The following is a 25161-nucleotide window of genomic DNA, read 5'->3' on the forward strand; positions in this document are numbered from 1 at the left end:
CAAGTGTAAACACAGACCAAAAGGGGCCAGGATCCACTACCACCTTCTGTCTGTGAATCTACGTCATCAAATATTGCTCCTGTTGCCTTCTCAGTTCATTTTTTAATGTTTCCACTTGTCTCCTCTCTCAGCCCTCCCAGATGCTGCGTGTAACTCGGGCAGTGTAGAGTGGCCCTATTCCCTTGGAATTAACTGGCACTCATTCTCTTGCATTTCTCTGTTGGGCGAGCTCTTAACTGGGAGAGATGAAGGATCATGGTGCAGGACTCTGATGAAGACACTGAGAATTATCTTGTTTTTACACACACAAAGCCCTGGCTCTGTGCACAGCTAGATAAGGACAGTATATAGTGTATATATATATATATATATATATATATATATATATAGTATATAGATAAAACATTATTCAAAATTAACTGTTTTAATTAGGGTTGCCAATTAAAACAACAAGCATACAGGAAAGAAGAAAAAAAAAAGAAAGTAAAGCAGAAGAGTCACTTTTTAGTTCTGCAGCAAGTGGGAGGTTAGATAATGAGAAAAAGGACAGTTGTCAGGGTCATCTGCAGAAAGAATGTTGCCTCCAAACCTCTTACAACAAGGTACTGTCCCCAGTAAAAACTCATCTCAATGTGACTGTGGGCCAACAGATGCCATCTGGCCCAAGCTTTCACTTCATACCAAAAGGAGAGTAAAATGACTGTCAGTGCTCAAAGGGTGACTTCAAGTGAAGACTTACGTGTTTCCCCGTGTGAATTCAAAGTACTAAGAATAAACTCCATGACACATCATTTCTTAACTGTGATTGCTGGAAAGATTAGTCTTCACTCCATGAACAAAACAGGTAGAAGTCACAGGTCATCCAAGGCAGCATCAGTTCAAAACAAGGATCTCAACCCAGTGTGGTGCAACAAAGAGCTGTACTGATCAGTCACCCTCCTGAGAATCACAGTCAGGTGGGAGTACAGCATGTGGGCTGGGAGTGATGTAGTTCTACCAGAAGGCACAGAATACTTGCTGCAGGCTTCGGTTCTGCCCTTGGCTTACTACACATCACTGAGCAGAGGCAAACAAAGGGACACCAGTCCTCTTCACTTAGGCTTTTGGCTCTCTGCAGCTGAGTGGAGATAACAGTATTTGTAGTTGCCCATATCCATGGGCCAAAAGTACCTCAGCAGGAGTGGGAGAGAAGGGGAGTCTGCTTTGCATCTTGAAAGCCCACACCTCAGGTGGCAAAGGGGAAGCCTACCTTCATCATTTGCACTGGTTGGCCATTGGAGATGTGCTCCTAGTGGCAACCCATGTAGGGTATGTCTGGTCTGTACTGTGCTAGGAGAGGCCTGCTCCCATTTATGCCTCCTATAAGTTTACTGGTCCCATCTTATGCAGTAGATCACCAATGCCTGCTGCCAGTGGGCACAGAATAGCTTGGATTAAGTGCTAAAGGGCCCAAATCAGCATAGGTAAACTAGTACTACCAAATCCCAAACAATAGCAGCTCAGTGCCCAGCATATCTCAGTGTAACTTCTTAAAAGAGTTTAATACACACAGTCAGTGTTTGATTTGTGTCTCAAGTGTGACTGCTTTATAAGCTTCAGTGCTTGGCTTTCCTGCAATGATTTTTATTTACCAACTTGATGCTCCGGCAGAGTTTTAAACCCCCATCAATTGATGTCACAAAAAGTACATAGTACAAAACTGACACAGTGGGTCAAAAAGCCTGTTCCGCAAGCAATTAGGGTAAGGAAGCTATGGGCTTTTTACGTTCTCAAACCAGAAGTAATATAAGGGCATAAGCAGCTCAGCCAGAGGATGAGCCATCCTGTGCCCTGCAGCCATGAAAATACTTCATCCAGCCTTTGCAATCCCTTCCCCTCCCAGGGACAGAACAGCAAACTCTGCCCTCTAAGCAAAACACAAAACATGCTCTAGCCTGATCTCGCCCAACTTTGCAAGTGAAACCTTGCAGTTACAGCAGGGACTGCAAGAACACAAATGGTTACAGTAAGTTTCAGCTCACAGCTCCACAGATAACAGCCAACTGCAAGTGCAGCTTTCTCTCTATTCCAATACAGCAAGGAGGATCTTCTTCCTACATTAATACATTTGCCCAGCTCAGTGCAAAAGCAGTCATGGGCCTGCATGTGGTTCTGCTACATGGCACAGAATGAAGAGCCCAGATTGTTTACTTCATCACAAGGACCATCTCTTTTGGACCAAGATGAGGCTAAAGAGTGAGGTAGGGAGTAAAGGGAAGAGTATTAGTGATGCTTATTTTTACCCGTCTTCCAAAGACAGTTTTGTAGCGGCCAACGGTAAGCACGTAAGAGGAGATGAGGCGATGCAGGTAAACAAAGAATGAGACTAATGAAAGCGAACGTACGACAGAACCAGCAAAAGAAACATGCTCTCAGGATCAGCTCTACAAAGCAATCAGAGTACCAAGAGTACAGCACTAAGTACATCTCCTCCACTAAAATGAAGATCCACTGTTTGCTGCAGTCTGATAAGATCCCACAGTACTGATCACCTCACTCTTTCAATGCCTTCATAGAAAAAAGGAAAAAAAGCCCACAGAGAACAGTCATATCCGGGGGACAGAGCTCTTACCAAATAAAACATTTACCCCGAGAGTGAACTGAAAGTAAAAGCAGGTATTTTCCAGGAGGCCCAAGAACATCAGGAAAATATTCTACACTGATACATCACCTTAAGCCCTGTCACCAAGATTCAGAGTGTGAGAGAGACAACAAGAGCAGGAAAGACCTGATTCCTTTCTCGACTAACGTCAAAGTTGTGCATGGGTGACAGCACCATGAAGCTCAGCAGACTCCTGCCGGTGACCCTGGCAGGGCTGGTAACTGACCCATTACAGGAGTGTCAACAGTGCTTTACATGAACAAAACTGTCCTCAAAGGCTGACATGGCTCCATGTCATATATGAAGGCCATTGGCTTTGTTCTTATCACTTGCTTCATCCATTTCAATGTGGCTGAAGGCAGGGTTGTCAGTTCCTTCATCTACCATTGCAGATGTTTTCCAGTTCAACACAACCACTTTCTCTGCCTAAAAAAAAAAAAAGAAGAGATAAAATCCGTGTTGTGAAGTGGAAGAAACAGTCAGAGCCAGGCCTGACTTACAGAAAGCCTTGCAGGAAAATATGCCGACTGCTGACAGAGCATCATTACTCATTGAAATAGCTGGTATTTTTCTAAGGGCATGGAAAGTTTCTTATTGCGTAAGGTGCAAGTTGTGCAAAATGTTCTCGTCACATAAAATGTTCTTGTCCTGCAAAGTGTTCAGAACATTTGTGGTTGTGCAAAGTTTTAATTGCTGTTTTCACATCTAGAGTTTTGTCACCACCAGCCCTCTAAGCTATTGGCTCCCAACCCTTCAGTCCTTGCCCCATCTTTGAGAGGAAAAGCAAATCAACATGTACAATTACATCAATGCTCCATCTTCACTACACGTAATGAGATATTAAGTTCTCCATGTGCAGGAAGTTTCTCAGCTGCCCCCCAATTATTCTGAGCAATTAACTTTCTGCACAAGCTGTTATACCAGCTACTTCCTACCCAGCAGTATAACCAGGCTGACACTCATTTCTGACTCCAGGCAGAAACCAGTATGGCTGTGAATGTTAGCTCCCATCTGTTCGGTGAGATTTTCTTTTCTTTTTAAAAAGGCTTTAGAGATTAAATTCCCAGATGGTGAAAGTTGATGTTGGTGCATTAGGATTGAATGACAACACCTGGATAGCTGGCAACCAGCCTCCTCATAGGTGAAGAGCATCCAAATCTGTAAAAAAAAACCTCTCCTTCTATGCTCTTCATAAGCAGGAGCTAAACTACAAGAGGTAATGCTAAGAGAAGTTACTGTCGCCAGGGAGAAATATTTTGCACACTGGACCATCTCAAAGACATGATTGCAATGATGTCCCTAACTGAGAGGTTGGCTCTGTTTACTTTAAAAACCTGATTTCTCCCACGTTCTCCTTTCTAAGGTACATTATTTCCATTCTGCCCAATAATTTATCTTGTATCTTAGGGAGGATGATAGGAAAGAGACACAGTGTCTAGAAATGAAATGCTTTCTCTCAAACGGTAGCTGATGTTGCAAAAATAAATAAATAAATAAATAAACACAAATAAAGAATCCCAGAATTTAGAAATCACGTTTACAAAGGAGGCTTTGCTGAATCCAACACGTGCCTCGGTTCAGCTTCCAAGGGAATGGTGAGGGAGTATTTTGTCAGAAACCTGGAGAACAACTGTCCCTTGTCTCAGCTGCTGCTCTGTTGTTATGAAGTCAAGCTGTGGCTAAACACAGCCTCACTGCCTATGCCAGCTGCTTTTGGCTCTGCTGCCTTGTGCTCTGCTGCTGCCTTAAAGCATCAAATGCAATTCATCCTGATGGGAAAAGATTGCCTTTGCTCCTACAAGGAGAGATTGCTTTAAATCGAAGGATGCATAACTATACTTACTGTCTCAGATTTAGACCAGGAGAAATTGGACAGGAAATCTTCTTTGGTCAGCAGGAATTTACGGTCTGTGTGCTGCTTCAGTCCTCCTGCAAAATAGGCAGGTTTCAATCAGCCAGGTTTCCACACATACATGCTATGTCACAGCCCAGCTCTGGGCACCAAGCCAGGATGCTCATGCAGAAAAAGCCATCAAGCAGTCACAAGCTAGATGTTACATTCTTTAGGAATCATTCCTTGACAACGTGTTCCCCTGCATCTCTCAAAATACAAAATTATCTTTGGGATCTACTTGAAATTTCTCCACCCTTTTTCATAGTGTTCTACATTGTCCCCAGTTTTCTGTTTGAAAAATGTGTAAATTGCTGAGACAACCATCTGAAGGGGATGGGGTGTTAATGGGATGTTTGGGCACTTTTAGGGCATGGAAGATGAACTGCTTACTCTTGTGTAAGAATGTGTGTGGGAAAGAAAGGAGTTGAAGGTACTGGGAATTAGCTTTGTTACCCAGTGCTCAGATGGGTGATGTTGAGGTGGTTCTCTGAAGTTTCTGTTTCGTGGACTGAGGATTTCTTCTCTGCACTTACTGAGTTCATGAGATTTTGCATTTCATTTTATGGCCCTATGGAGATGCTTTCAGTGAAGCGGCTACAGATGACCTGATCCTGAGGTATTAAAAAGTGAGGTTTGACTACAAGCATCACTGTCAGAGCTCAATCTTGACTTTTGTAGAGAGCAGCATGTCACCAAGGGAAGTAAATATAGGATGTAGAAGAAAAGGAAAGAAGAAAGGGGGGGAAATCCTCTAGAAGTTCATGAAAAGAAAACTGTAGACACATCTTATGCTTACAAGTTGCAAGACACAAAGAAAGTAGCAGACCAATCAATCTGCTGGATTGGGAGTTTGGTGGTTCTGATAAAAAATAAAGAGAACTCAGCTCTGAAGTAGTTGTAGGTCAGGCTAATAGGTTTGAAACCTAACAGAGTCAAAGTCAGATGAGTGCTGTAGGAAGATTCTGGCCAGGTATAGAAGACAAAGCCACAAGAGCAGCTGCTTTGGTGCTGTTTCTGCCATGCACAGTGCAGTTGACAAGTGCAGATTGCATCTCATCTGGATGGAAGAGCAGAGAGGTCACAGGCTGGAACTGATGTCCCTGCTCTCACTTGTTGCTTTTCTACCTTCCAGAAATAGTAGGCAACTGAGAAAGAAAGCCATGCATGGGGTCTGCAGCTCTTCAGTATGTGCTGGGGAAATGTAGTGAAATGCATGCACTGCACAGGTGCAGACAAAAGCCTTTGAGTGCTCTGAAGTCACTCAAAGTAAAACTGCTTTTGTCCTCTAGAAGAAGAATGGGTGCACCTCCTTGCCTTGAGTTCCTTTCATGTTCCGGGACAACCCTTCAACATCAGCACCTGCTGAGATCTCATGAAACAGGAAAGGCAGATGGAATTTTTGTCCCTCAGGTTGAAAAAAACTGCTGAAACTTCGTTCTCCTTAGAAATTTGAAGTGATCTTTTGCTGTAATTAGAGGTCAAGCACAGGATGCGGAAGGGCTGATGGGGGGGAAATGAGAGTTAGGATAGGAACCTTCATACAACAGAACAGAATATCCCACACTGAAAAGAACTGGTAAGAACCAACAAATCTAACTTCCATCTCCACACAGGACCACTCAAAACTCAAACCTTATGTCTGAGACAATCCTCTTCTTGCACTCTGGCAGCTTGGGGCTTTGACCACTAGCCTAGGAAATCCATTCTAGGTCCTGACCACGCTCTGGTTAAGAACCTTTTCCTAATTCTCATCTTTTGCGATAGGGTCCCTGGCTCTTACCTGGGAAATGGCAATTCTCTTTTTGGTCATCATGGTTTGAAAAAATCTAAGACTTATTTTCAACCTCAGCTGTGAAACCAGTACCTGTTAGGAGGCTGATAATCATTCCCACAGCTATCGTGGTAAGTGTCCCAAGGGTGCTGAAGTAGAGATAGGACAAGGAATACCAGTGGTCTGCCAGGAGAGGCCTGAAAAAGAGCAGGAAAAGAGTTAATCTCTGCTTTCCTTTTCCAGGTAACCTGAAAATGTTGTCTGTATCCATACAGAATATAAATACAGAGCTGCTTTCTGAAGCAAATGAGCTGGTATTCTAGAATCACTTCGATATGATAAAATGTGTGTTGCAATGTGTCATAAAATTATCAGAAAATATGCCTTCATAGAGGATGAGACTGGTCAGTACATGGAAACAAGCAGGTAAAACAGGACAGTCTTGTCGCAGCTAGGAATCTAGTGCGGAGCTGAGCACTCCAGCTATCCAGATAAAGGGATAACATCTTTAGAAGGGGCTGAGTTATTTAAAGAAAAAAATATATTGTAGGATATCAGCCACGTGCAGCTCAAAACAGCCAGAAATAACAGGGCAGCTCTCACACCTTGGGTTACATTTTGCTTTGGTCTCCTTCAGAATGTGCTGTGTTGCTTTCCTACAGCCACGTGTAACGCTGGAGGTCTTGTGTGAGAAGTGCAGTGGATGTTGAGCACCTGCATGTGCACTGGGGTGTCTGTCACTGACTGTATGGTACTCTTGAATGTAACAGTTAGGAATGCATAGAAATGTGTCCAGCTCCTGTTCCAGCTGTTTTCTGTATTTTCATCAATAACTGCTATGTTTAATGGTGCATGCCCATTAGTGATTGCAGAGGGGAGAAAACCCCCTATATTTTTTCCATTATACCAATGCTGTCTTCTGAAGCCACACAAATGCTAGGCAGATGTTCATGTTGCTTCAAAGCAAACACATGCTGTAGTGACTGCACATGAGGAACTTTCATACCTTTCTGCAGCCTGTGTGCTGAAGATTGTTGTTAATGGGTTTTCTGTTGGTGTAGTCAAATTGCTTGAGATGGATATGTTACAGCCTGCAGTTGAGAGGGGGAGAGGCATAGTCCTCTCTGGGAGGGGAGGATAAATCTGAGAACCAATTCCAACCCAAAGTGAAATAACAAAGCCAGTGATTAGACCCACAAATGCACCCTGCAAAAGAGAAAATGAAACTCAGGCTTGCAAGGAAAGCAAAAGTAATAACAATAACAATCTTCATCCATCTACATCCATTCTCCTCCACCAAGAAATTTTTGATGGAGTTTTTGCCCTCAAAGTGCTGATTTTCTGATACCAAAGCACTCTAGCAGAGCACCCCAACTCAGTCTGCCTTTTAAAAACATCTGTTTATCACTTGGGACTTCCAGATGTGTTTTCAAGACTGCCTGTCCTCAAGGCTGTCTGGTGCATTGGGTTATCCATCCTACCCTAAAGGCCATTCCCCCAGCTGCCCTCATGTGGGAAGAAGGGGGTAAAGATCAACATGGAAAGTGTCAAAGAAATATCCTTGCTGCCCAACACAGATTTGTTGGGAATGGAGGAAGAAGAATGTACCCAAAATTACCAATGGATTTTGGTCCAACAGGGCTTTAAGTTTATACTTACAATTCCATTTGCAAAGGAGCAGAGGATTCCCAAGGCAAACAATCCTAAAAGGGGGCCACCAACCATACCAAAAATGCTGAGAGCTGCCTGTGGAAGGAAGAGTCTATCAGGCACTGCATTGGAAAAGTTAAAAGATACAAACAGGGCAAGAAGATGAGAAACAAATTGAGAGTTTTTAATTAGTGTTTTCTCAGCTGTTGTTAATTCATATAGTGACATGGATGCTTAAAGCAGAGGCTGAGGCTGTTTGAGGTCAATACCCAACAAAGAATAAAAGCTAATCTCATAATCGTATCCAGCAATTATTTCCTTACACAATTTGTTCAAGATTATTTGACACACATGAAAATGCAGCCTGACACTCACCTGGAGCAAGGCACCCAGGAGAGATGCCAGTGCAGCCATAGCAATGCAGACTCCACCATAAAACAGGCCTGTGTGGGAAAGGAAAATCATGAGCACATCAGCTGAAATGTCTGCTGATGGAAATGGTCCCTTCTCACCCGGGGAGCCCTGACATCACAACTAAGCCTCTGCCACCTGTTTGGCTTTGATTTTGCTGTTTCTTTGAGTTTTCTTTCCTAAGAGAGCCCAAATAGGCCAAGGGGCCTGGTTACTGTTTAGATTAAAAGGAGACCATGTGAAAATGACAAAATCCTCTTCCTGTGTATGACTAAATAGTAGTTAAGTACCTGATCCTAGATGGCACATGCATAGATTTGACACAGTAGCAATACTAAGTGTATTGTTCATGTTCCTCAGGTAATCTCCTGTGTTGTAGTCATTATTTTGAATGAGTAATTTTGCGTCTCAGTCTAAAGCCTTTGGAGCAAGAAAGTAAATGATGTCAGATCATGGGAGAGTGACAGAGGACATCCTGGACTACCAGGATGTAGTGTCTCTTGCCAGAACCCGCAACACTGGCTCATTTGTGCTCCCCACCTTCACTTCTATTGAGTTTCACTGTCTGAGTGACAAGCAATAGGTTAATCCCACCACTGAATGTGACAGCCCAGGCAACTCGGGACAATAATACAGCATCAACAATTTCAGCATAAACACTGCTTGCAATAACATTTAAGAAGCTGCTGTCAGGTGAAAACATTTCACATTTGTCACCTGCCACTAGTCCACTGTGCTCAATGTTATGGGCTACAACACTGCTGGGACTGTGGTTTTTCATGCCTATTAAGCACGTTGCCTTGGGCTGCACCTGCAGCTGGTATCAAGTCGTACAACCAGCAGAGATGGAAAGTGCACATCGGAGATGTAAACCATCTGCTCAGCCCAGTTCGGACCCTCTTCTTCAAGGAGAGTCATTGAATACAGGAACTCAACAGACTACCCCTGACTTCTGCTGCCAGAAGTAAAATCTGAACCAAGCCCTCACTTCATAAAGCAAAAGTGGAAATTTTCTAGACATACTCATCCCCATGGAAATCCATGACAGCTTCTTTTCAGAAAGGGATTTGAAGTATGGCTTAATGAGGTCTTCGACGGTCACAGCAGCCAAAGCATTGATGCTGGAGGACACTGTACTGCAGAACACAAGGTATATACATATATATATATATAAATCATACACAATGAAATCATAGATAACAGGTAAGTTAATGGCAGAGAGAAACTTGCTGTCTAGAATGGTGTCAAGAGAACCAATGCAACTGCTGTGTTGGTTGAAATGACTTATTGCTGTCGGTGATGCAGTTAATAGCTTACAAAAATCATTTCAAATAATTACTCTTAGTGAAGACAAGGCAGTTCTTAATGGAAAGTTGGGGTTGGAGAAGTCGGTGAAATGAAGTATACGTTACATGCAGCTATGCCGCAAGCATTACTATAACCATGCTGTGCAACCACCTGTTTATAATATTTAAAAATTCCTCTAGCAGAGAGGCTCTAAAGCACAGAGAGGAAGGGTTTGTTAGTGCTGTAGAGCACTGGCTGTTTTCTCCCATTGTCAGCAGGGAAGTCCAAACACTTTTGAGTCTTAAGACATCAGAGCATAGGTGCTGAAAACTTAAGATATGTAATAGCTACATCAGTTCCTAGCACTTTTCCTAAAGATTAAGGAAATGAAAGGCAGTTAAAGCACATTTCAGTATAAATGCCACTTTAGATTTAACAAAATGAGAAAAAAAAAAGACACTAAATTCCAAATTATGAACTTACCTTAATGTTCCACTGTAGGCACTAGCCACAAAAAGCCCTGGCACTCCTGGAAAATCCCTGAGAATATCCAGCACGAGGTAGGGCATCAACTGAAAAACAAAAATAGCGAGTGTAAAAACTTATTATATTGCCATAATATTTCCTTTTCTTTTTTCCTGTATTTTTTCTGTTGTTAGAACCTTCTCAGTGGCTTCTCAGCTCTTCCATTTGGAATGTCCCACAATGCAATATTTCTTGGTTTTCTACAGAAAAAATAAATGATGTTTAAAACACCCACATGAGATACCAGCAAGTCTGTTTAGACAGCCTAGCAGATGTGAGCACAGAGCTGCTGTCAGACTTTCTTCCAAGGTGATGACTGTAGAGGCAGCTAGGTACCTGAGCGGCAGGTAGTTTGCACTGTACATCACTCTGTCAGGCTTGGGTGCCACAGTAGATGCTCAAGTCTCTGCTGATACCACAAAAAGCTTTATAGATTCAGTCCAATAGCCTTAGGGTACCTGAGAACTATTTCCATATTGGAAGCTGTGTGCTATATGTTGACCTTTGCAAGATCTGAGAGCTGGGAAAAGATACCTGCTTGTGAACTGTTTTTTTCACCAACAAGTTGGTTGTTTCAGTATCTTACATTCAGGTTCCACCAAAATTATTTGACTCACAGGAGGCACCTAGCAGCCTTCAGGTATCCACCTCGGCTTTTCATATCTCATTCTACTCTTTAAGACCAAGCAGTACCTGATCGAGTGCTGACACCTGGTTTGCCGTCCATGGGTCACAGTCCTTGTAGATGGAGTACAGGGACAGCCCGCAGAGCGTTGCGCAGACCAAGATCGCCCAGAGGCCCACCAGGTTGATGTAGAGGGACCTGAATCAGCATGCACATAGATGCCATGTTAGAGCTAGATGTCCCATCATGCTGCAATTAACACGCTGGATAGTCAGGCCCTCTCAAGCTCCATGCCAGCACTGAGGAGACACCTGTTTAGTGACTGCCAAGGTGAAAGGGAGTCATGGTATAGCTCTGAGCAATTTTGACACAGGCTCACATTTCTAAAAACACAAACTACACTTTGTTCTTCATAGCATGGTCTGAGTGCCTGCCCTCTGACAAGGCCTACTCCAGAAATGATGGGAGCAATATGGTAATCTGCACATTTCATCATGTGCACAAGATTTACATTACAGCCAGCTGGCAAGAAAACATTCTTTTCCCCTCACCACACCCCTTGGCAAAGACAAACCCCAGACAGATTTGCAAGGCATAGTGTCACAGATCAAAGTGTGGTGTACCTTTAATCAGCAATAGCACTCCTTTGCCTCTGGAGCTGCACTACCACACTTACACAATACTGGAATCATGCTCATAAATCAATAAATTCACTATCTCTTCCTGGCAAGGTCTCAGTGGAAGGCAGCAATGAGGCAGGTGCTCCCTTGGAGCCACTTCCAGCTGCCACTTCCATGGGTCAGGGGGTCACCACCAACCCCAGAGCATCCCCTTTAGCATCTTGGATCCTGGAGCAGTCCCAGAGCCCCATCTTGTCCCCATGTACTGAGGGGACAGATGACCCAGAGAAGAAAATGGTGGTCATCCCATATTAATGCTGCTTTTGCCACACACAACAGGTAGCCTCGACCCATCATGAAAAACAAATCCTTCTCTCCACAATTCCTGTCCCAGGGAAGGCTTTTTCTTTCTATCAAATTATCCAATCTCAGCTCTTGATGACTCCCAAATCACAAAGTTCTTCACACTATGGGCTCATGTATGGTGGTCATTTCAAGTGAACACACCCAGAAGGAGCATGGCCTTGAAAAACAGCGTTCCTTTCCAGCAGTCGTCTCCTGGCTGCGTACCATGTACATATGGTGATTTAACTGCTGACAGATGACATACAGTGCACCCATGCCAACTAAGACCTCTGCTGGGTGGATTCTTGGAGGATCTCTGGTATCTGTGCAAACATTTCCATGCCTGCACTGTTTCAGAGGGCCTTTTAGTGCCTTCAAGACCCGAGAAGGCAAAGAGCATCAGCCTTTGGACTGCTCCAGAGGATTATAAAGATGAATGGAAGTAAACTTATCTTTATAGGTCTTATTTGGCATTGAATTGCATGTTTTTATATAGTTTTTTTTTTTTTTTTACAGGTTAACCAGATAAGATTGCCATTTTATATCATAGAAAAGTGATTGGCAAGCACAATGTAAACTGTTAAAAAAAAGTTTAGGTAAATAAAGGCTGATTGGAGAACACAGGACTGAAAACTGCATTTATGTTTCATATTTGAAATTAGCATTGGTATAAATACAGCACTAGCAGCACTTTAGATTTATTTCTAGGCTAAGCTAGTGATAATGAAGTAATCTCCTTATAGATGATTACACATTAGTTAAGTGTTTTGTATAAATTTAGCTGAAGTTGTTCCTACATTGGCATAATCTGCCTTGAAATAAGGTACTCAGAAGCTGACATAGTACAAAAAGTAACCAATGACTTAAAGCAATCCATATCTTTTCAATAGATGCAATAGCAGTATTAGCCTAAAGCCTGTAGCTGAGATTAGAAAGTTGAGAGAAAGACATAGAGGCAAAAGAAATTGTTTGCATTCAGCATATCCTAGTTTTAAACTGTGTCAGTGTTTGACAGTGAAAAGAATGAAACTGCTTTTTCTATCTTATTTTCATCCCTAGCTCATGGTACACCCTGTGACTTAAGCACTGGGATGTAATAATTGCAGCACTATTGGAGGAGGTGTTCACATTAATTCTGGGTGAGTAACATAAGGTGGAGTTTGGGTGAAGTAGGCACTGTGACTATGCAAGGCTTATTTTTAGTTGGTTGTTTCAGCCTGGCTCTAGGAAACATGCCAGCCAATGACCTTGAAAAGAAAGCAGAGAACATGCTAGGAGCCCATATTTTTCTGAAGGTACAGATCTCCTGCTTGAGGACCTAGTACTGTTCATCTTCAAGCACTACACTTGATTTACCTAGTTACTGCTTGAGGATGACAGCACATGCTCATACCTGCTAGTGTGTTTCTTGAATGGAGTGAACTCCTTTCCCACAGCCTGAGAAAATTCCTACTCTTGTGCTGTTCTTTAAGGCCTTCCTATGATCCACAAGTTGGGAACTGTGAAGGAATTATTTTCTCAGTTCCGTTTCATTATTAAATAAAACCTTATATAAAATGCCATGGAGGATAAAAGCCTTATTAGTGTGACCCAATGACATCTGACACTTCTCTGTATTAGTTAAATGGCAGTAAGAGATGTAGCTGCCAGTATAACTTGCCAAATGTGTTTAATTACATATGCGAATGAACTAGATAGTCATCACAGAATGATAATGTTTACAATTGTAACCAACTGTAGCCATTGCACAAAGTTTTCTCCATGCAAGGGAAATACCAGGAGGCACCTGCAAGCTGTCATGGAATTCAACTGCCCATCCCAGCAGGTGAGAGATCCATCAATTAAGGCTGTGCCATCACTAATATGGTATTAGCTAGAGAATCATAGAATCATTCAGGTTGGAAAAGACTTTCAAGGTCATCAAGTCCTACCAAATACACCTGAATTTCTATTCATAACTCTTTAATTCCATCCTAAATCCTCCAGAACCAGATAGCCTCTAATCCAAGTCAAAGACACTGTAAGAGTCCAGAAAATCTGCCCAGCAGCTGTTATGGGTACTACATTTTCTGTGGTCACATTATGCTTCTGGGACACCCTGGAGGTGTTGCCCATCACAGAGAGTACAAGAGGGGAATAGAATAATAGCCCTAGGTGGGGCAGGTGTTTGGGAAGGAATTCAGGCACAATATATTCGCTGTTCTCCTGTTGGAAATCATGCCAGGTGGTTGTGCAGGTGTGGGATACACTGCTTGCCTCTGCAGTGCCAAGAAACTGAGACCCAGCTACACACCAGAGACTGCAGGGAAGCCAGATAGTGTGTTGGAATGCTACACTGTATGATGGAGATGTGGCTAATGATGAGCATCAGCTCTTTACTTTTTGCAGCGTAAGTGGCTGAAAAGTGCATTTCCATTATTGCTAATACTAAAATAATTCAGGTCCAAATTTTAATATGATTTTTGTGAGCATTTTTCTGACTTTATGAAATGAAAATCCTCGTAAACTCCTTCTCTACTGCATATGACTGTGTTATGGAATTTAGGTGACTATAGTTAATGATATGCGTTTATATATCTTTCCTATAAATAGATTTTATTTGCTTGGTAAGAGCTCTTAAATATTGAGTTGGGAACTATGGGAATGACACTAAAGATAAAAATAAGATAACAGTTAGTAAATATACTCTGTTCTAGAGTAAAGGCTGATCAGAAATATTTAAACTCAAGGAAAACAGAACTTGCTGCCAGTCTCCATTATGCATTCCTATAGGAAAAGTCTTGATGATCATCGAGCCAAAATACATGATTCTTCAGCAATTTTATCACTGAATAAAACATTTCTGTCTTTTCTCACATTTACACTTACAGGTACTGAAAAGAATTTTAGTCTTTACTCAGGTAAAATGCCCCCATTCTGGTTTAGGTTTAGAAAAGCAGCAGTCCAAGATGTTGTCTTGAGAAAGCTACAGCACAATTAAGTTCTATATTGCTTGGTCTTTAGGTTGCATATAAACTTAATGTAGTTATTTGTATGCAGTACTGGCAGGGTGAAACAGTCCATCAGAAAGTTGAATGTCACAGTTATCTATAAATAATTAAAATATCAGCGTTTACTATGCCTATCTGTCTCCTGCCTGGTCCACAAAGCAGATAGCAAAAGTTGTTACCTTTACAAATAGTTCTTATGCAGACAACAACAACAAATTAATCTCCATTATAAAGAGCAATCACTGCTAAATTCAGACATTGGGAGTTACTGCAGGCAGACTTACTTACATTTTTGCATGGAACCTGGTTTTGCATGCAATGTATCGCTGTACTTGAGACTGGTTGACACCGTAAATGCCAGTCCATGTGAAGGTCCCACCTATAATAATCGTCCAGAAGGTGTGCCTTTGCAATGGATTGGGATTAAAGCTACAATGAGAGGGAAAAAGAAAGAAAACACTGAGAATATGAATTTCTTCTCATTATCAGATGACCTTAATGGCTAGGAGAAGAATTTCCTCTTACTTGTTCTCATACAAATTCAATTAATTTATCCAGATTTTGAATATGTAGATATTCCAACTTTACATGAAATCACAGAAAGCAGATTTTAAACTCAGAGCTGAAATCACTGTCTCACTGAAACACTGATCTGCTCAAAGGTGAATTCAGACTAACTTATTCACCTATAAATTACAGTCATAAGTAAAGCGCTGTGTTGCCTGTGGCTGCTGTGATGAAATGAAGTTCCAGTAGAAAGTCTAATATGCCTGCTTATCTGGAGGGACCTGAGTCTAACACCAATACAAAGGTGTGTTTGCATACCCAGCCCTTGTGGACAGAGCCTCTATAAAAAATGTTACTGATTTAGCCGTAAGTGAAGAGCAGATTTTAAATGGAATATATTTTTAAATGATATTCTAAATAGAGTGATAGATTACACTTATCTTGCTGAACAACATCATCAGCTATTATATGCCTTTATTCCTTTTCTTTTTCCATCTGAATTCCATCTGATGGAAGAAGCAATGCTGGGTAACTTCTGCATATTAGCCAAACTGATTGAAAAATCACTGCTCATGAGAAGAAAAAATCTATCTTCCAAGGAATTATTATTTACTGAAGAACTTGGTGAAGAACTGCATAGAATTGCCTGATAAATATTGTGAATCAACAGACAAAAGGACAACAGGTAATACCCATCACACTAAACTTCTACTATTAATAGCAGCAGATGAAGTTTCTCAGCAGAATCCCCTATTCATCAAAAAAACAATAGCTTCTTTTTATTTTTCTTTTTTTTAATCTTAAGGAATCTTTTGATTCAGCATTGTTAGAAATGAATTTTCCTAACCTTGCAAAATTATATTCTTAGTCTATGATTAGTTACAGAGGGTACAGTGCCATTAAGATTACTTCTAATTTTCATTTCAGGGAAAAAAAAACATTTCCCCTTTTCAGATTAGGTAACAGCTGTTATTTTTTCAGCTACTTTCTTTCAGTAGCTGAAATGCCACATCATTCATTTGCAAACTGTAATTATAAATATGATTGTCCTCTACTATTCACCATTCACTTTTAGTGGAATCCAAAATGCATCCTTACAAAATGGATTTGAGAATGTGAAAGGTTTCTGTCTTGGCAGGATGTTGCACACAGTTAATCCTACAAAATACCCTCCAAACCAGGTAAGCTTGTTTAAGTATCTGTAAAATTTCAGTCCCAACTCCCCACCTTCAGCAGCAATTTAATTTCACACTTATCAGGAAAAAGGCACATCATCTGCAAGTGAAAACTCACTCCCAGAAGTTTAATCTTCCTCCGTAGTAGGAATCATTTACAATACGTCCAATTCCCTCCTGGACTACCACAGCACGTATAATCACAGATGAGAATCCAGCAACCATGATTCCAACCTGGAAAACGTCTGTCCAGACCACTGCTTTCAGACCGCCCTGTGTGAGGAACAGCATGTATCAGGTACAATGGGGCAGCCATGCTCTTGGCATATGTTCACATCCAGCTAGGAGAAACCTTGCTATATGGATTATCTATAACTGACTAATTCTATCTAATTCCTGAATAGAAATAACTCTGCATTGGAATATTTAGGAATTGCATCCTGCAACCTGTTCAGGACCTCCTGTGAGGCGCACTGCAATGTACTGTGGCCATAGACATGTCCAATATCTCCTTCATCACATCCCCCTGATTCAGAAGTTTCATAGAATCATAGAAATGCAGCATCATGATGGTTGGAAAAGACCACTAAGATCTTGTATCACAATCATCATCCCATCCCCACCATGCCCACTGACCATGTCCTCAGTGCCACATCCACTCTGAATACCTCCAGGGATGGTGAATTTGCAGCCTACCTGGACAGCCTGTTCTAGTGCCTCATCACTCTTTCTGAAAGGATTTTTTTCCTAATATCCAACCCGAACCTCCACTGCTACAACTTAACACCATTACCTCTTGTCCTATCACTAGTTACCTGTATCAGAAAGTAAACAGGCAGACTATGCTCATCTTATATGTTTACAGTATCACTAACTCCAGAAGGCATGCAATTTGTGCAAAATAAAATAAACATTACTTAATCAAAAATATACAATTAATTTTATGTCATGCTGATTCCATTTACACATATCCAGGCACTTGGTCAATTAGAACTGACCTAAAGAAGAGACTTCTAACACGACACTTGCTATTTTCAGTGTCTCTGTCACTAAGTGACTGGACTACTATGGTTGTGGTGAACAAGTGTTTGACAAATTAGTCTGCTAAGCTAGCAGAAATTTCAAAGGAGAATATTTAGGAAGGAAGATCTGTCTTATTGATGTTCTTTTAGGAAAAGAAGTCGCATTGTGGCTGCCTTTGTGTCCAAGTCACAGAATCACAGAACTCATAGAGTTGGTAGGGACCTTTAGAGGTCATCTAATCCAATACCCCTGCAATGAACAGGGACATCCACAGACCTATCAGGGTACTCAGTGCCCCTCCAGCCTGGCTTTCAATGTCCCCAAGGCCACCTCTCTGGGCTACCTGTTCCATTGGCTCATCGCCTTCACTGTAAAAGACTTTTTCCTTATATCCAAAGTCCCCGAGTGAATACAGCTCTGAGCTGCAGCTGTGCTGTGAAACAGGGCAACCCATTTATTAGGTGACTTTTCAATAAATTCCACATTTGATGTGAATGGCGAAAGGAAACGAGATTTTCCTCAGCTGAAGGGCCCACATACCAATGTGCAGTAGAAAGTGCAGACCACGCCGGTTGCCACCACGGCACCCCACAAGTCGAAGCCCGTGACTGAAAAAGAGGGAAAGGGCAGCAAGTGTGAACAAGGCACGGGAGACACAACTCTGGAGGACTGTTTTTCACCTTTGTCTGGCTGCTGAGGAAAAATGGAAATACATAAAATGCAGTAGAAGGTAATAAAAAAACGTGTGTATCTGAAATATGGGATTCACCTGACCAGCTCTAAAAATGCATAGTTGTTACAGACACTGGAAACTGAGAAATAATTGGAAACTTCTAAATAATTAGATAGATTTGGGAACCTAAGATGCTTTTGGTCTCCAATGACAACCAACAAAACCAATATTCTTGCAGGACTCATCTCAAAAAGGTTCTAAAATCAGAGTCCTTCCTCAGAAGCATTTAGGTAGGCCTGGAGCCCTACACCAGGGATTTATGCAGGAAAACAGCTATAAGCATGCTTCACAGACACAAGCTGCCTATTGCAAGTCAATAACTTATTTTTCCTTAACTTTTCTGAAATCAGCCATGATGCCAGGATATCGGGAGAGAGCTAGAATAAGTGAGAGCAGACTTTCTCTGTTGAGCCTTTTCTGTAATTCGTTATAACCAGAGATAAGGGAGCAAGATTACTGCTGGAAGGTCTATCAGAGTTCCCATCAGGATCAACTGAAATCCCAAAAGTCCTCACGGTCAGTATTTGAAATATATATATTGGTGTGCATCACAGAAAGAAAAGCAGTATCATGTGCATAAATAATAATAATAGAAGAACAGTTCAGGATGATCATCTTACCTTGATTTAGTGCTAAAGCTGGAGCGTAAATGACAATACCAGTGTATAAAGTCTAGATGGGAAGAAAAAGATGTAAGATCAAAAGAAACTGAAATTCCTGGAACAAGTGATAGTTTTCTGAGATAGTTTCTCAAGCACTTTTTGAGTCTAGATTTCCTAAATGCATGACTGTTAATAAATAATTCCAATTGCTGGAAGCCAAATGTCTGAGACTAACCAGTACTGCAGTCTCCCAGCCTAGTCTATTTAAAACAAATAACAATGATTCTTAAACACCCAATCCTTCTTTAGTTTTTCCTGTTTCTTATAATTAAATTATTGCTTTATAAGTGCAGACAAATGGAAGAAACAAGAGCAAAAGGAAATTGGTGAGGTTTGCCAAAGAATCTATCACAATTTACTTTCTCAGTCTTGGGATCGATATGACTTTCAGTATCATCAGTAATGCACATAAGAACAAGAAACACAGCATTAGTTAGGCATTATGGATAGGCCTAAAAAGGGTTTACAGTCCTATAAGATGAAGCCATGCATGACCATCAGCAGATTTGTATTTTTACCCAATATAGAAATAATCAGACAAATCAATGAGCTACTGTATCCACTTATAACAGCACAGTGGGATTCATACACTGATATTCTCTATAATTGATTCATGTATATTTTTAAGTGCCTTTTTACCACTGCTTGTACTACTAGAGCAAGCTCAGCTGTGGCATGGATCAGGGCAAAGCCCACAATGTGCAGATGACTCCTGCAAAGGTCAGGTCTTGATTCAAGGGATTGAAATCTCAGCCAGGTCCTGAGTTGACTTATATCAGCTTTCTATGACTGGTGGTGGGACCAGCAGGGAAATAGTCATTCTTTCCTGTTCATATATGTGTGCTTGTTTGTTTCTGCACACTGAGTCCTCTCTAGGTTCTACACATTACCTTGTACACCCTGAAAGATGCCAGCCCTGGCCTGTCCCTAGCAAATCTTCCCTCAGCACCAGCCGCATCACTTCATGGCTAACAACTGCCAACAGTTGTCAAGCCTAAAGCATTTGGCACCTGCCCATCCAGTGATCCTCTTCACTCAGGAAGTCACTGGGAGACCAACTTTCTTGTATGCAGCAAACAAGTGCCAGAAGCATTGAAGGACCAGAAATTTTCTCTTGAAACAGTTTTGAGTGCATTTTGGTGTCAAGTCAGACAGCAATGATAAAATGCTAAAACAATCTTCCCATCTCTTCAGTGTTTCTTCACGTTGTATTACCAAATGTCCTTTTTATTTTTCTTTGAATCAAGTCCCAGTAGTCACAGAAGATCTTGGGGAGCTCCTTTACTCACTATTTTCATGATTCAGGACATTTAAGTTGTTAACACTCAGCATAGGACACCCATAGGTTGTCAGTTAATTTCCTGTATGTATATTTACATTATCTCTATCTCTATCTATCTATCTATCTATCTATCTATCTATCTATCTATCTATCTATCTATCTTTGCAAGGTTTCATTTGGTTTGTTCCTTCTCACGCTACTGTGATGCCTTCATGTTTGCCCATGATTCATGCACTCTTCCTTTCCTATGTGTATCCAAAACATCCATCTAAGCAGCACTGTTCACTTAAGGAATTAGCACTGCAGTGGTACAGCCGTAGTTGTTTTGTAACTCCCAGTGGGTCTTAACAGTAGGACAAGAAGCAAGCATACACAGAAGCATAACTTGGAAAGCCATCAAATTCTATATTCATTCTTGCTTTAAACTCCCCAAAATGTCCATTTTATAACTGCAAACAGAACATGTTTGCTGCTGGTGTTTCACAGCATCTGGCACACAATCACTGTACCTTGGAAAGCTGCAGTCCCACCCTGACTCACCAAATGGGCTGGATACCCACAGTAACAACTGCTTTAGTTTGACTTTCCCCAAGACAATGAGTGATCTGTAGCTTTTGTTTGCAGACTCCCAGCAGCGATACAAACCCTTGTACTGCCAGTGACAGGCTCCTGACAACTTGTTTTCTCTGTCACCTTACAAACCTTTGGGAATTAGCCAGACTCACAGAATCATCAATGGCCCATGGGATGAGATCTGCCACTGCAGATAACTGGGACGTGTTTACATTTTGAACCTTCTGTGGGCTTCTCTGAGGGCAGGTCAATGACTGCTCCTTGTGCTGTTTCCCCATGCCGTGAAGGGTCCTGTGGCATGGCACTGATGCCAAATGACCACCCCAGATCCTCAGCAAAGCCTGGAGATGCCAAAGGGGAGGGTAGCCCAGGATTTGCTCTTCACCTGATTGCTTGGGAGTAGAGATATCTTTTTCTTGCTCCCAGGTGCCCTTCCCTGTGGTCACCCCATCAGCTGCTCATGGCAAACATCCAGCTGTGCCCAGCTGAGCAGCCCTGGTGGCTAAGTGGACCCAGGAACAACTCTGAGGTTTACTTGCCGTTTGTATAATGAAGAGGAATGTTCCACAGAGACGCAGGTATTTATTAAATCGAAGCTCTAAATACTGCAGAAGAAAAAAAAAAAAAAAGAAAAAAAAAGTTTACATCAAAACTTGGCTTTATTGGTAGGACTGGAGAGAAGAGATGAGCAATAGGGAAAGGGCAGTGTTTTTTTAGCGTTTCGTTAATGGCTAAAACTTGATGGATATATCTTTCAATTTTATTTGATATTTCTTCACAGACCTCACCACTCTGTAACAACACATGAGCAGGTGAAGCTGACATTGGCTAAGCAGTACATAGGGGGAATCTGAACACCCTGATTTGGCTGTAGTGTCCCTGTTCATTGCAGGGGAGTTGGACTAGATGACCTTCTTGACTAGACTTCCCATCTTCTACCAGCAAGTGGAAATGAAGTGTTTCTCAAAAGAGGAACCTCACCTTTCTGCCTAGGGCACAACCTCTATAAAGCTGCTCTAGGGCAGATTTCTTCCCACTGTCTATCCTGCCAGCCCCCTAAGGCACATGACTGCACAAAAGGGATCCCCTTCACCTGTCAATCCACCCATCTGACACAGGCAAACACTGAGAAATCCCACAGTGCTCACTCGTACAGACCGAGCTGAAAATGTGGTCAGTGAGCACATTCACTCCAAGCAGCAGCGCTCAACCCCTGGACAGGCACAAGAAGTCTGATCTCTGAACTCTGGCCACAAATAGAAGGTATATCTTTTATAGGTGTGTTGCCCTGACTAAACCCTGAGATTATCAGGGAGTTTCTGGTCTTAATCAACAGCCTTTAACAAGAGACATATTTTAAGTATCACCATAACTGATAGTCCAAAGATTAGTAGTTTAAAATACACTGTTTCTGTTGGGGAGTTCTTATCTAACTCCACCAGCTGAAACCTTGCTGTTTTCAGTGTCCAGTGCTGCAATGCTCCTGCTCAGTGTAATAAAATGCAAAAGACCAAAGTAGCTATCCAAGGACTTTCACCTGCACTGATGCCCCTTTTCCAATATCCTATAACAAGGGCAACTCGCCTCCAAATCTGCAGCTAGGAACTATCTTCCAGGCAAGACCAACACACTGCAAGGACCTTCTGGGACAGAAGAAGGCCCTGACCAGGGTTCCTCACTCCAAACCAATGAGACTTGACCTGCAATGCACCCCACCACCCCAGATTTCTTTTCACTCCTAGCTTTAGTTTTAACTCACATGCAGGGCTGAAGATGAGCCATATTTTCATAGAATCACAGAACTGTAGGTGGGGGTTAGAACGGATCTCTGGGGATCATCCAGTCCAACCTCCTTGCTAAATAAAGTTCCCTACAGTAGGCTGCTAAAAGCAAGAAAACCTGTGCAGGCACAGAGTACCTGCTGACCTACCTATACAAACAATGGAAAAGACACTCACTGCTGGAGATGGCATCTCCCCAAAACCTCTAGGAACAGCACAAACATACACTCTGCCAGAAAGGAACTTCTGTGGTGCACCTGAGCTTAGAAACAATCCTGGGGTGAGAATGATTTGAGAGCTGTCCTTACTACGTTACATGCACTTGCACTTTAGATGTTGGATGGTCGTGGTTAATTGCACATCTTTAATCTCACGTCATCTTCAAAGCTGCACAAGGATTAAACCACCTGCTCAATTGAGCATTAGGAGTGAGGAGAGATCTGGCATGGTGCAAAGGACTCAGCACCAGGGGTGAGCATCTCCACTCTGCAGTGTGGGCACAACTGGGGACAGGGCAGGTCACAATCTACCGGTCCTCAGCAGCATGGGGACACAAGCTGTAGGGCAGCATTGAGTGCAGGGAGACATGAGGAAAGAGAGTGAGGGAAGACAAATAGAAAGCAGCTATAAGAATCCCCCCAGCTCCCTGACAGCTGCGGAAAGGCTCCTTCTGCTCCACCTTACCTCATAAGTGCTCGTGATGCCCAGCCTGTAGAAGACAGGCAGGAAGATCTCAGCACTGCACAGCACTACCAGGGCGTAGGTGATGGCGAAGACGCAGAAGATGGCACCATAGCGGTAGATCTCAGCTGGGGTGCCCAGCACAGTGACAGCTGACATGAAGCTGGCAGTGAGAGAGAGAGCCACAGGGACGGCACTCATGCTTCGGCCCCCCATGAGAAAGTCCTTGGAGGTCTTCTGTCCCCCTCCCGCAAAGGCGTAGTAGACACCGATGACAGCCGACACCAGCAGCATGGCAGCAAAGACCACATAGTCCCAAACGCTGAAGCCCCCCATGCCACCGGATCGATTCGCCCCTGCGGCCTGACCCAAAAGTCAAATGTGCAGCTGCAGGAAGAAGGCAACGGGACCCCGCCAATCGAGGCTGCAGCGCGGGGCGGTGACAGGCGCAGCTCTGGCTCTTGTGCACAGTGCAAAGCGCGGTGCCGGGCCGACGGGACGGACTTATAGAGAGCCCCAGCGCCCGCTCCTCCCCGTGGCCCCGCCGAGCGCGAAGGGGCGGCGACCCGGGCAGCGCGTCCCGCAGGGTGACAGCGGGCTGCTGCCGCGGAACGAGGTCGGGCGGCGCGGGGGAGCGCTCCCAGCGCTTCCCTGCCTCGACCCCGGGGGCCCCTGCGCTTGGTGGATAGCAGCTCCCACCGCTGCTCCCGTTGGTGGTGTTGTCTACTGTGCCGTTAGCGTTCCCTCTCCTCAAGCGAAGGCTATGGAAATGCTTTTTTATACATGTGCTTTTTAACCTATATTTCAGTGGGTTGTGCAATCCGCAAGATAAGGTGCTGAAGTGGACTTCCCAGCGCACTTGCCAAGGGAACACTTGCTGAGTGCTGCAGTTATACAGTATGATAGGGAAGCTCCGTTACCTGCATTCTGATCAAGGAAGTTTTCTCACTAATCACAGTTTCAAGAGTCAAAGTGCACAGGAATACCAGGGATGGGGCTTCATTTCACTGACCCACAATGTAAGACATCAAAAATATCAATGGGATTTCATGCCCATGGATGTTCTGTGTTGGAGATGTGTTTCCATAGCTAGCAACACATCCCGGGCCAAAAAAACAGTTACATCTTGCCACTTTGCAGTGTATCAGGTGGGGGTTAAGGTGGAAGGGTGCCAAATCTGGCCACATGGCTCTGACAGCAGCATGGCTGCATGCAGCAGTTCACAGGGCTTTGCACAGAGGCTTTCAGGCTTGACCTGTGCACAGACCAAGTGCTCTTCTGCACCAGTATGAGGACACAAAATGCAGTACTCTTTCATAGCAGATAGGTCTCTTCCCTATTCAGCCTTGCTCTTACCCACTGCTGAATTGACTGGAAAAGCTCACTGGTGCAAATTGCTCCAGGTCAGCTCATGGTGCTCCTTCCTACCTGGATCTGACCAAGCTGAGAGAATTTTCAGCAGGCTTCTGTTCTGCAGACAAATGATTGATCAGACACCTGGCAGCCAACCCTGCTCACTGAGTGCTGTTCTATCTCCTTGGGGGTTCAGAGATGGCAGGCCATTCAGAGCAAGTCCTGAGTTTATGCTGGAAGCAGGGGGGTGGGTGGAAGTACTGTGAAATCACATGCGAATTGACCTGGCCTCCAGGTGCCTGTCTGGGAGTGTGGGTGTCCCCAAACACACAGAAGCTGGTCGCTGTGGTGCATGGCACGTCCTGATCTCACCCAGCAGGTTAGGGCTTTGGTGTTTCTGGCCCAATTACTCTTTAATTACTTGTACAATGAGTAACAGCTTCCAGATGTCCTGCTAGGAGAGCACAAGAAGCTTCCTCTGTACACCTACCAATTAGGCTATGGAGCTATTGATTACCTGAGATGGTTGCTATAATGAGGTGCTTGCCCTAATTTGCTATGAGCTTCTGACCACAAGGAAGCCAAAAATAAAAACCTTGCCAGCAAAACATCCATGAAAACCAGCACCTTCC

General features: G+C 43.0%; 1 protein-coding gene across 1 annotated transcript; it reads right to left on the reverse strand.

The window, feature by feature from the left end:
• Positions 1–87: 87 nt before the first annotated feature.
• Positions 88–23666, reverse strand: SLC5A8 (solute carrier family 5 member 8). Its single transcript, XM_015859209.2, has 15 exons — positions 23180–23666; positions 21254–21319; positions 18818–18869; positions 18005–18072; positions 16560–16714; positions 15048–15188; positions 10873–11002; positions 10138–10226; positions 9391–9503; positions 8332–8399; positions 7966–8052; positions 7313–7512; positions 6400–6503; positions 4485–4570; positions 88–3067 (listed from the first exon to the last, which is right to left on the reverse strand). Exons 1-15 carry the CDS (start codon positions 23510–23512, stop codon positions 2936–2938), a joined length of 1824 nt encoding a protein of 607 aa, XP_015714695.1. The 5' UTR covers positions 23513–23666; the 3' UTR covers positions 88–2935.
• Between the last annotated feature and the right edge of the window lie 1495 nt (positions 23667–25161).

Source organism: Coturnix japonica, chromosome 1 (assembly GCF_001577835.2).
Source record: "Coturnix japonica isolate 7356 chromosome 1, Coturnix japonica 2.1, whole genome shotgun sequence".
Lineage (NCBI taxonomy): Eukaryota > Metazoa > Chordata > Aves > Galliformes > Phasianidae > Coturnix > Coturnix japonica.

What these genes read in the sequence shown, in the direction of transcription:
- SLC5A8 (XM_015859209.2), bottom strand. Translation starts at nt 23,512, where the DNA reads ATGGGGGGCTTCAGCGTTTGGGACTATGTGGTCTTTGCTGCCATGCTG. An exon ending in TCCTGGGTGCCTTGCTCCAG is followed by an intron (nt 8,053 to 8,331) that starts GTGAGTGTCAGG and finishes TTCCTTCCACAG; the next exon opens with GCAGCTCTCAGCATTTTTGG. An exon ending in AGCACACAGGCTGCAGAAAG is followed by an intron (nt 6,504 to 7,312) that starts GTATGAAAGTTC and finishes GCTCTTTTTCAG; the next exon opens with GCCTCTCCTGGCAGACCACT.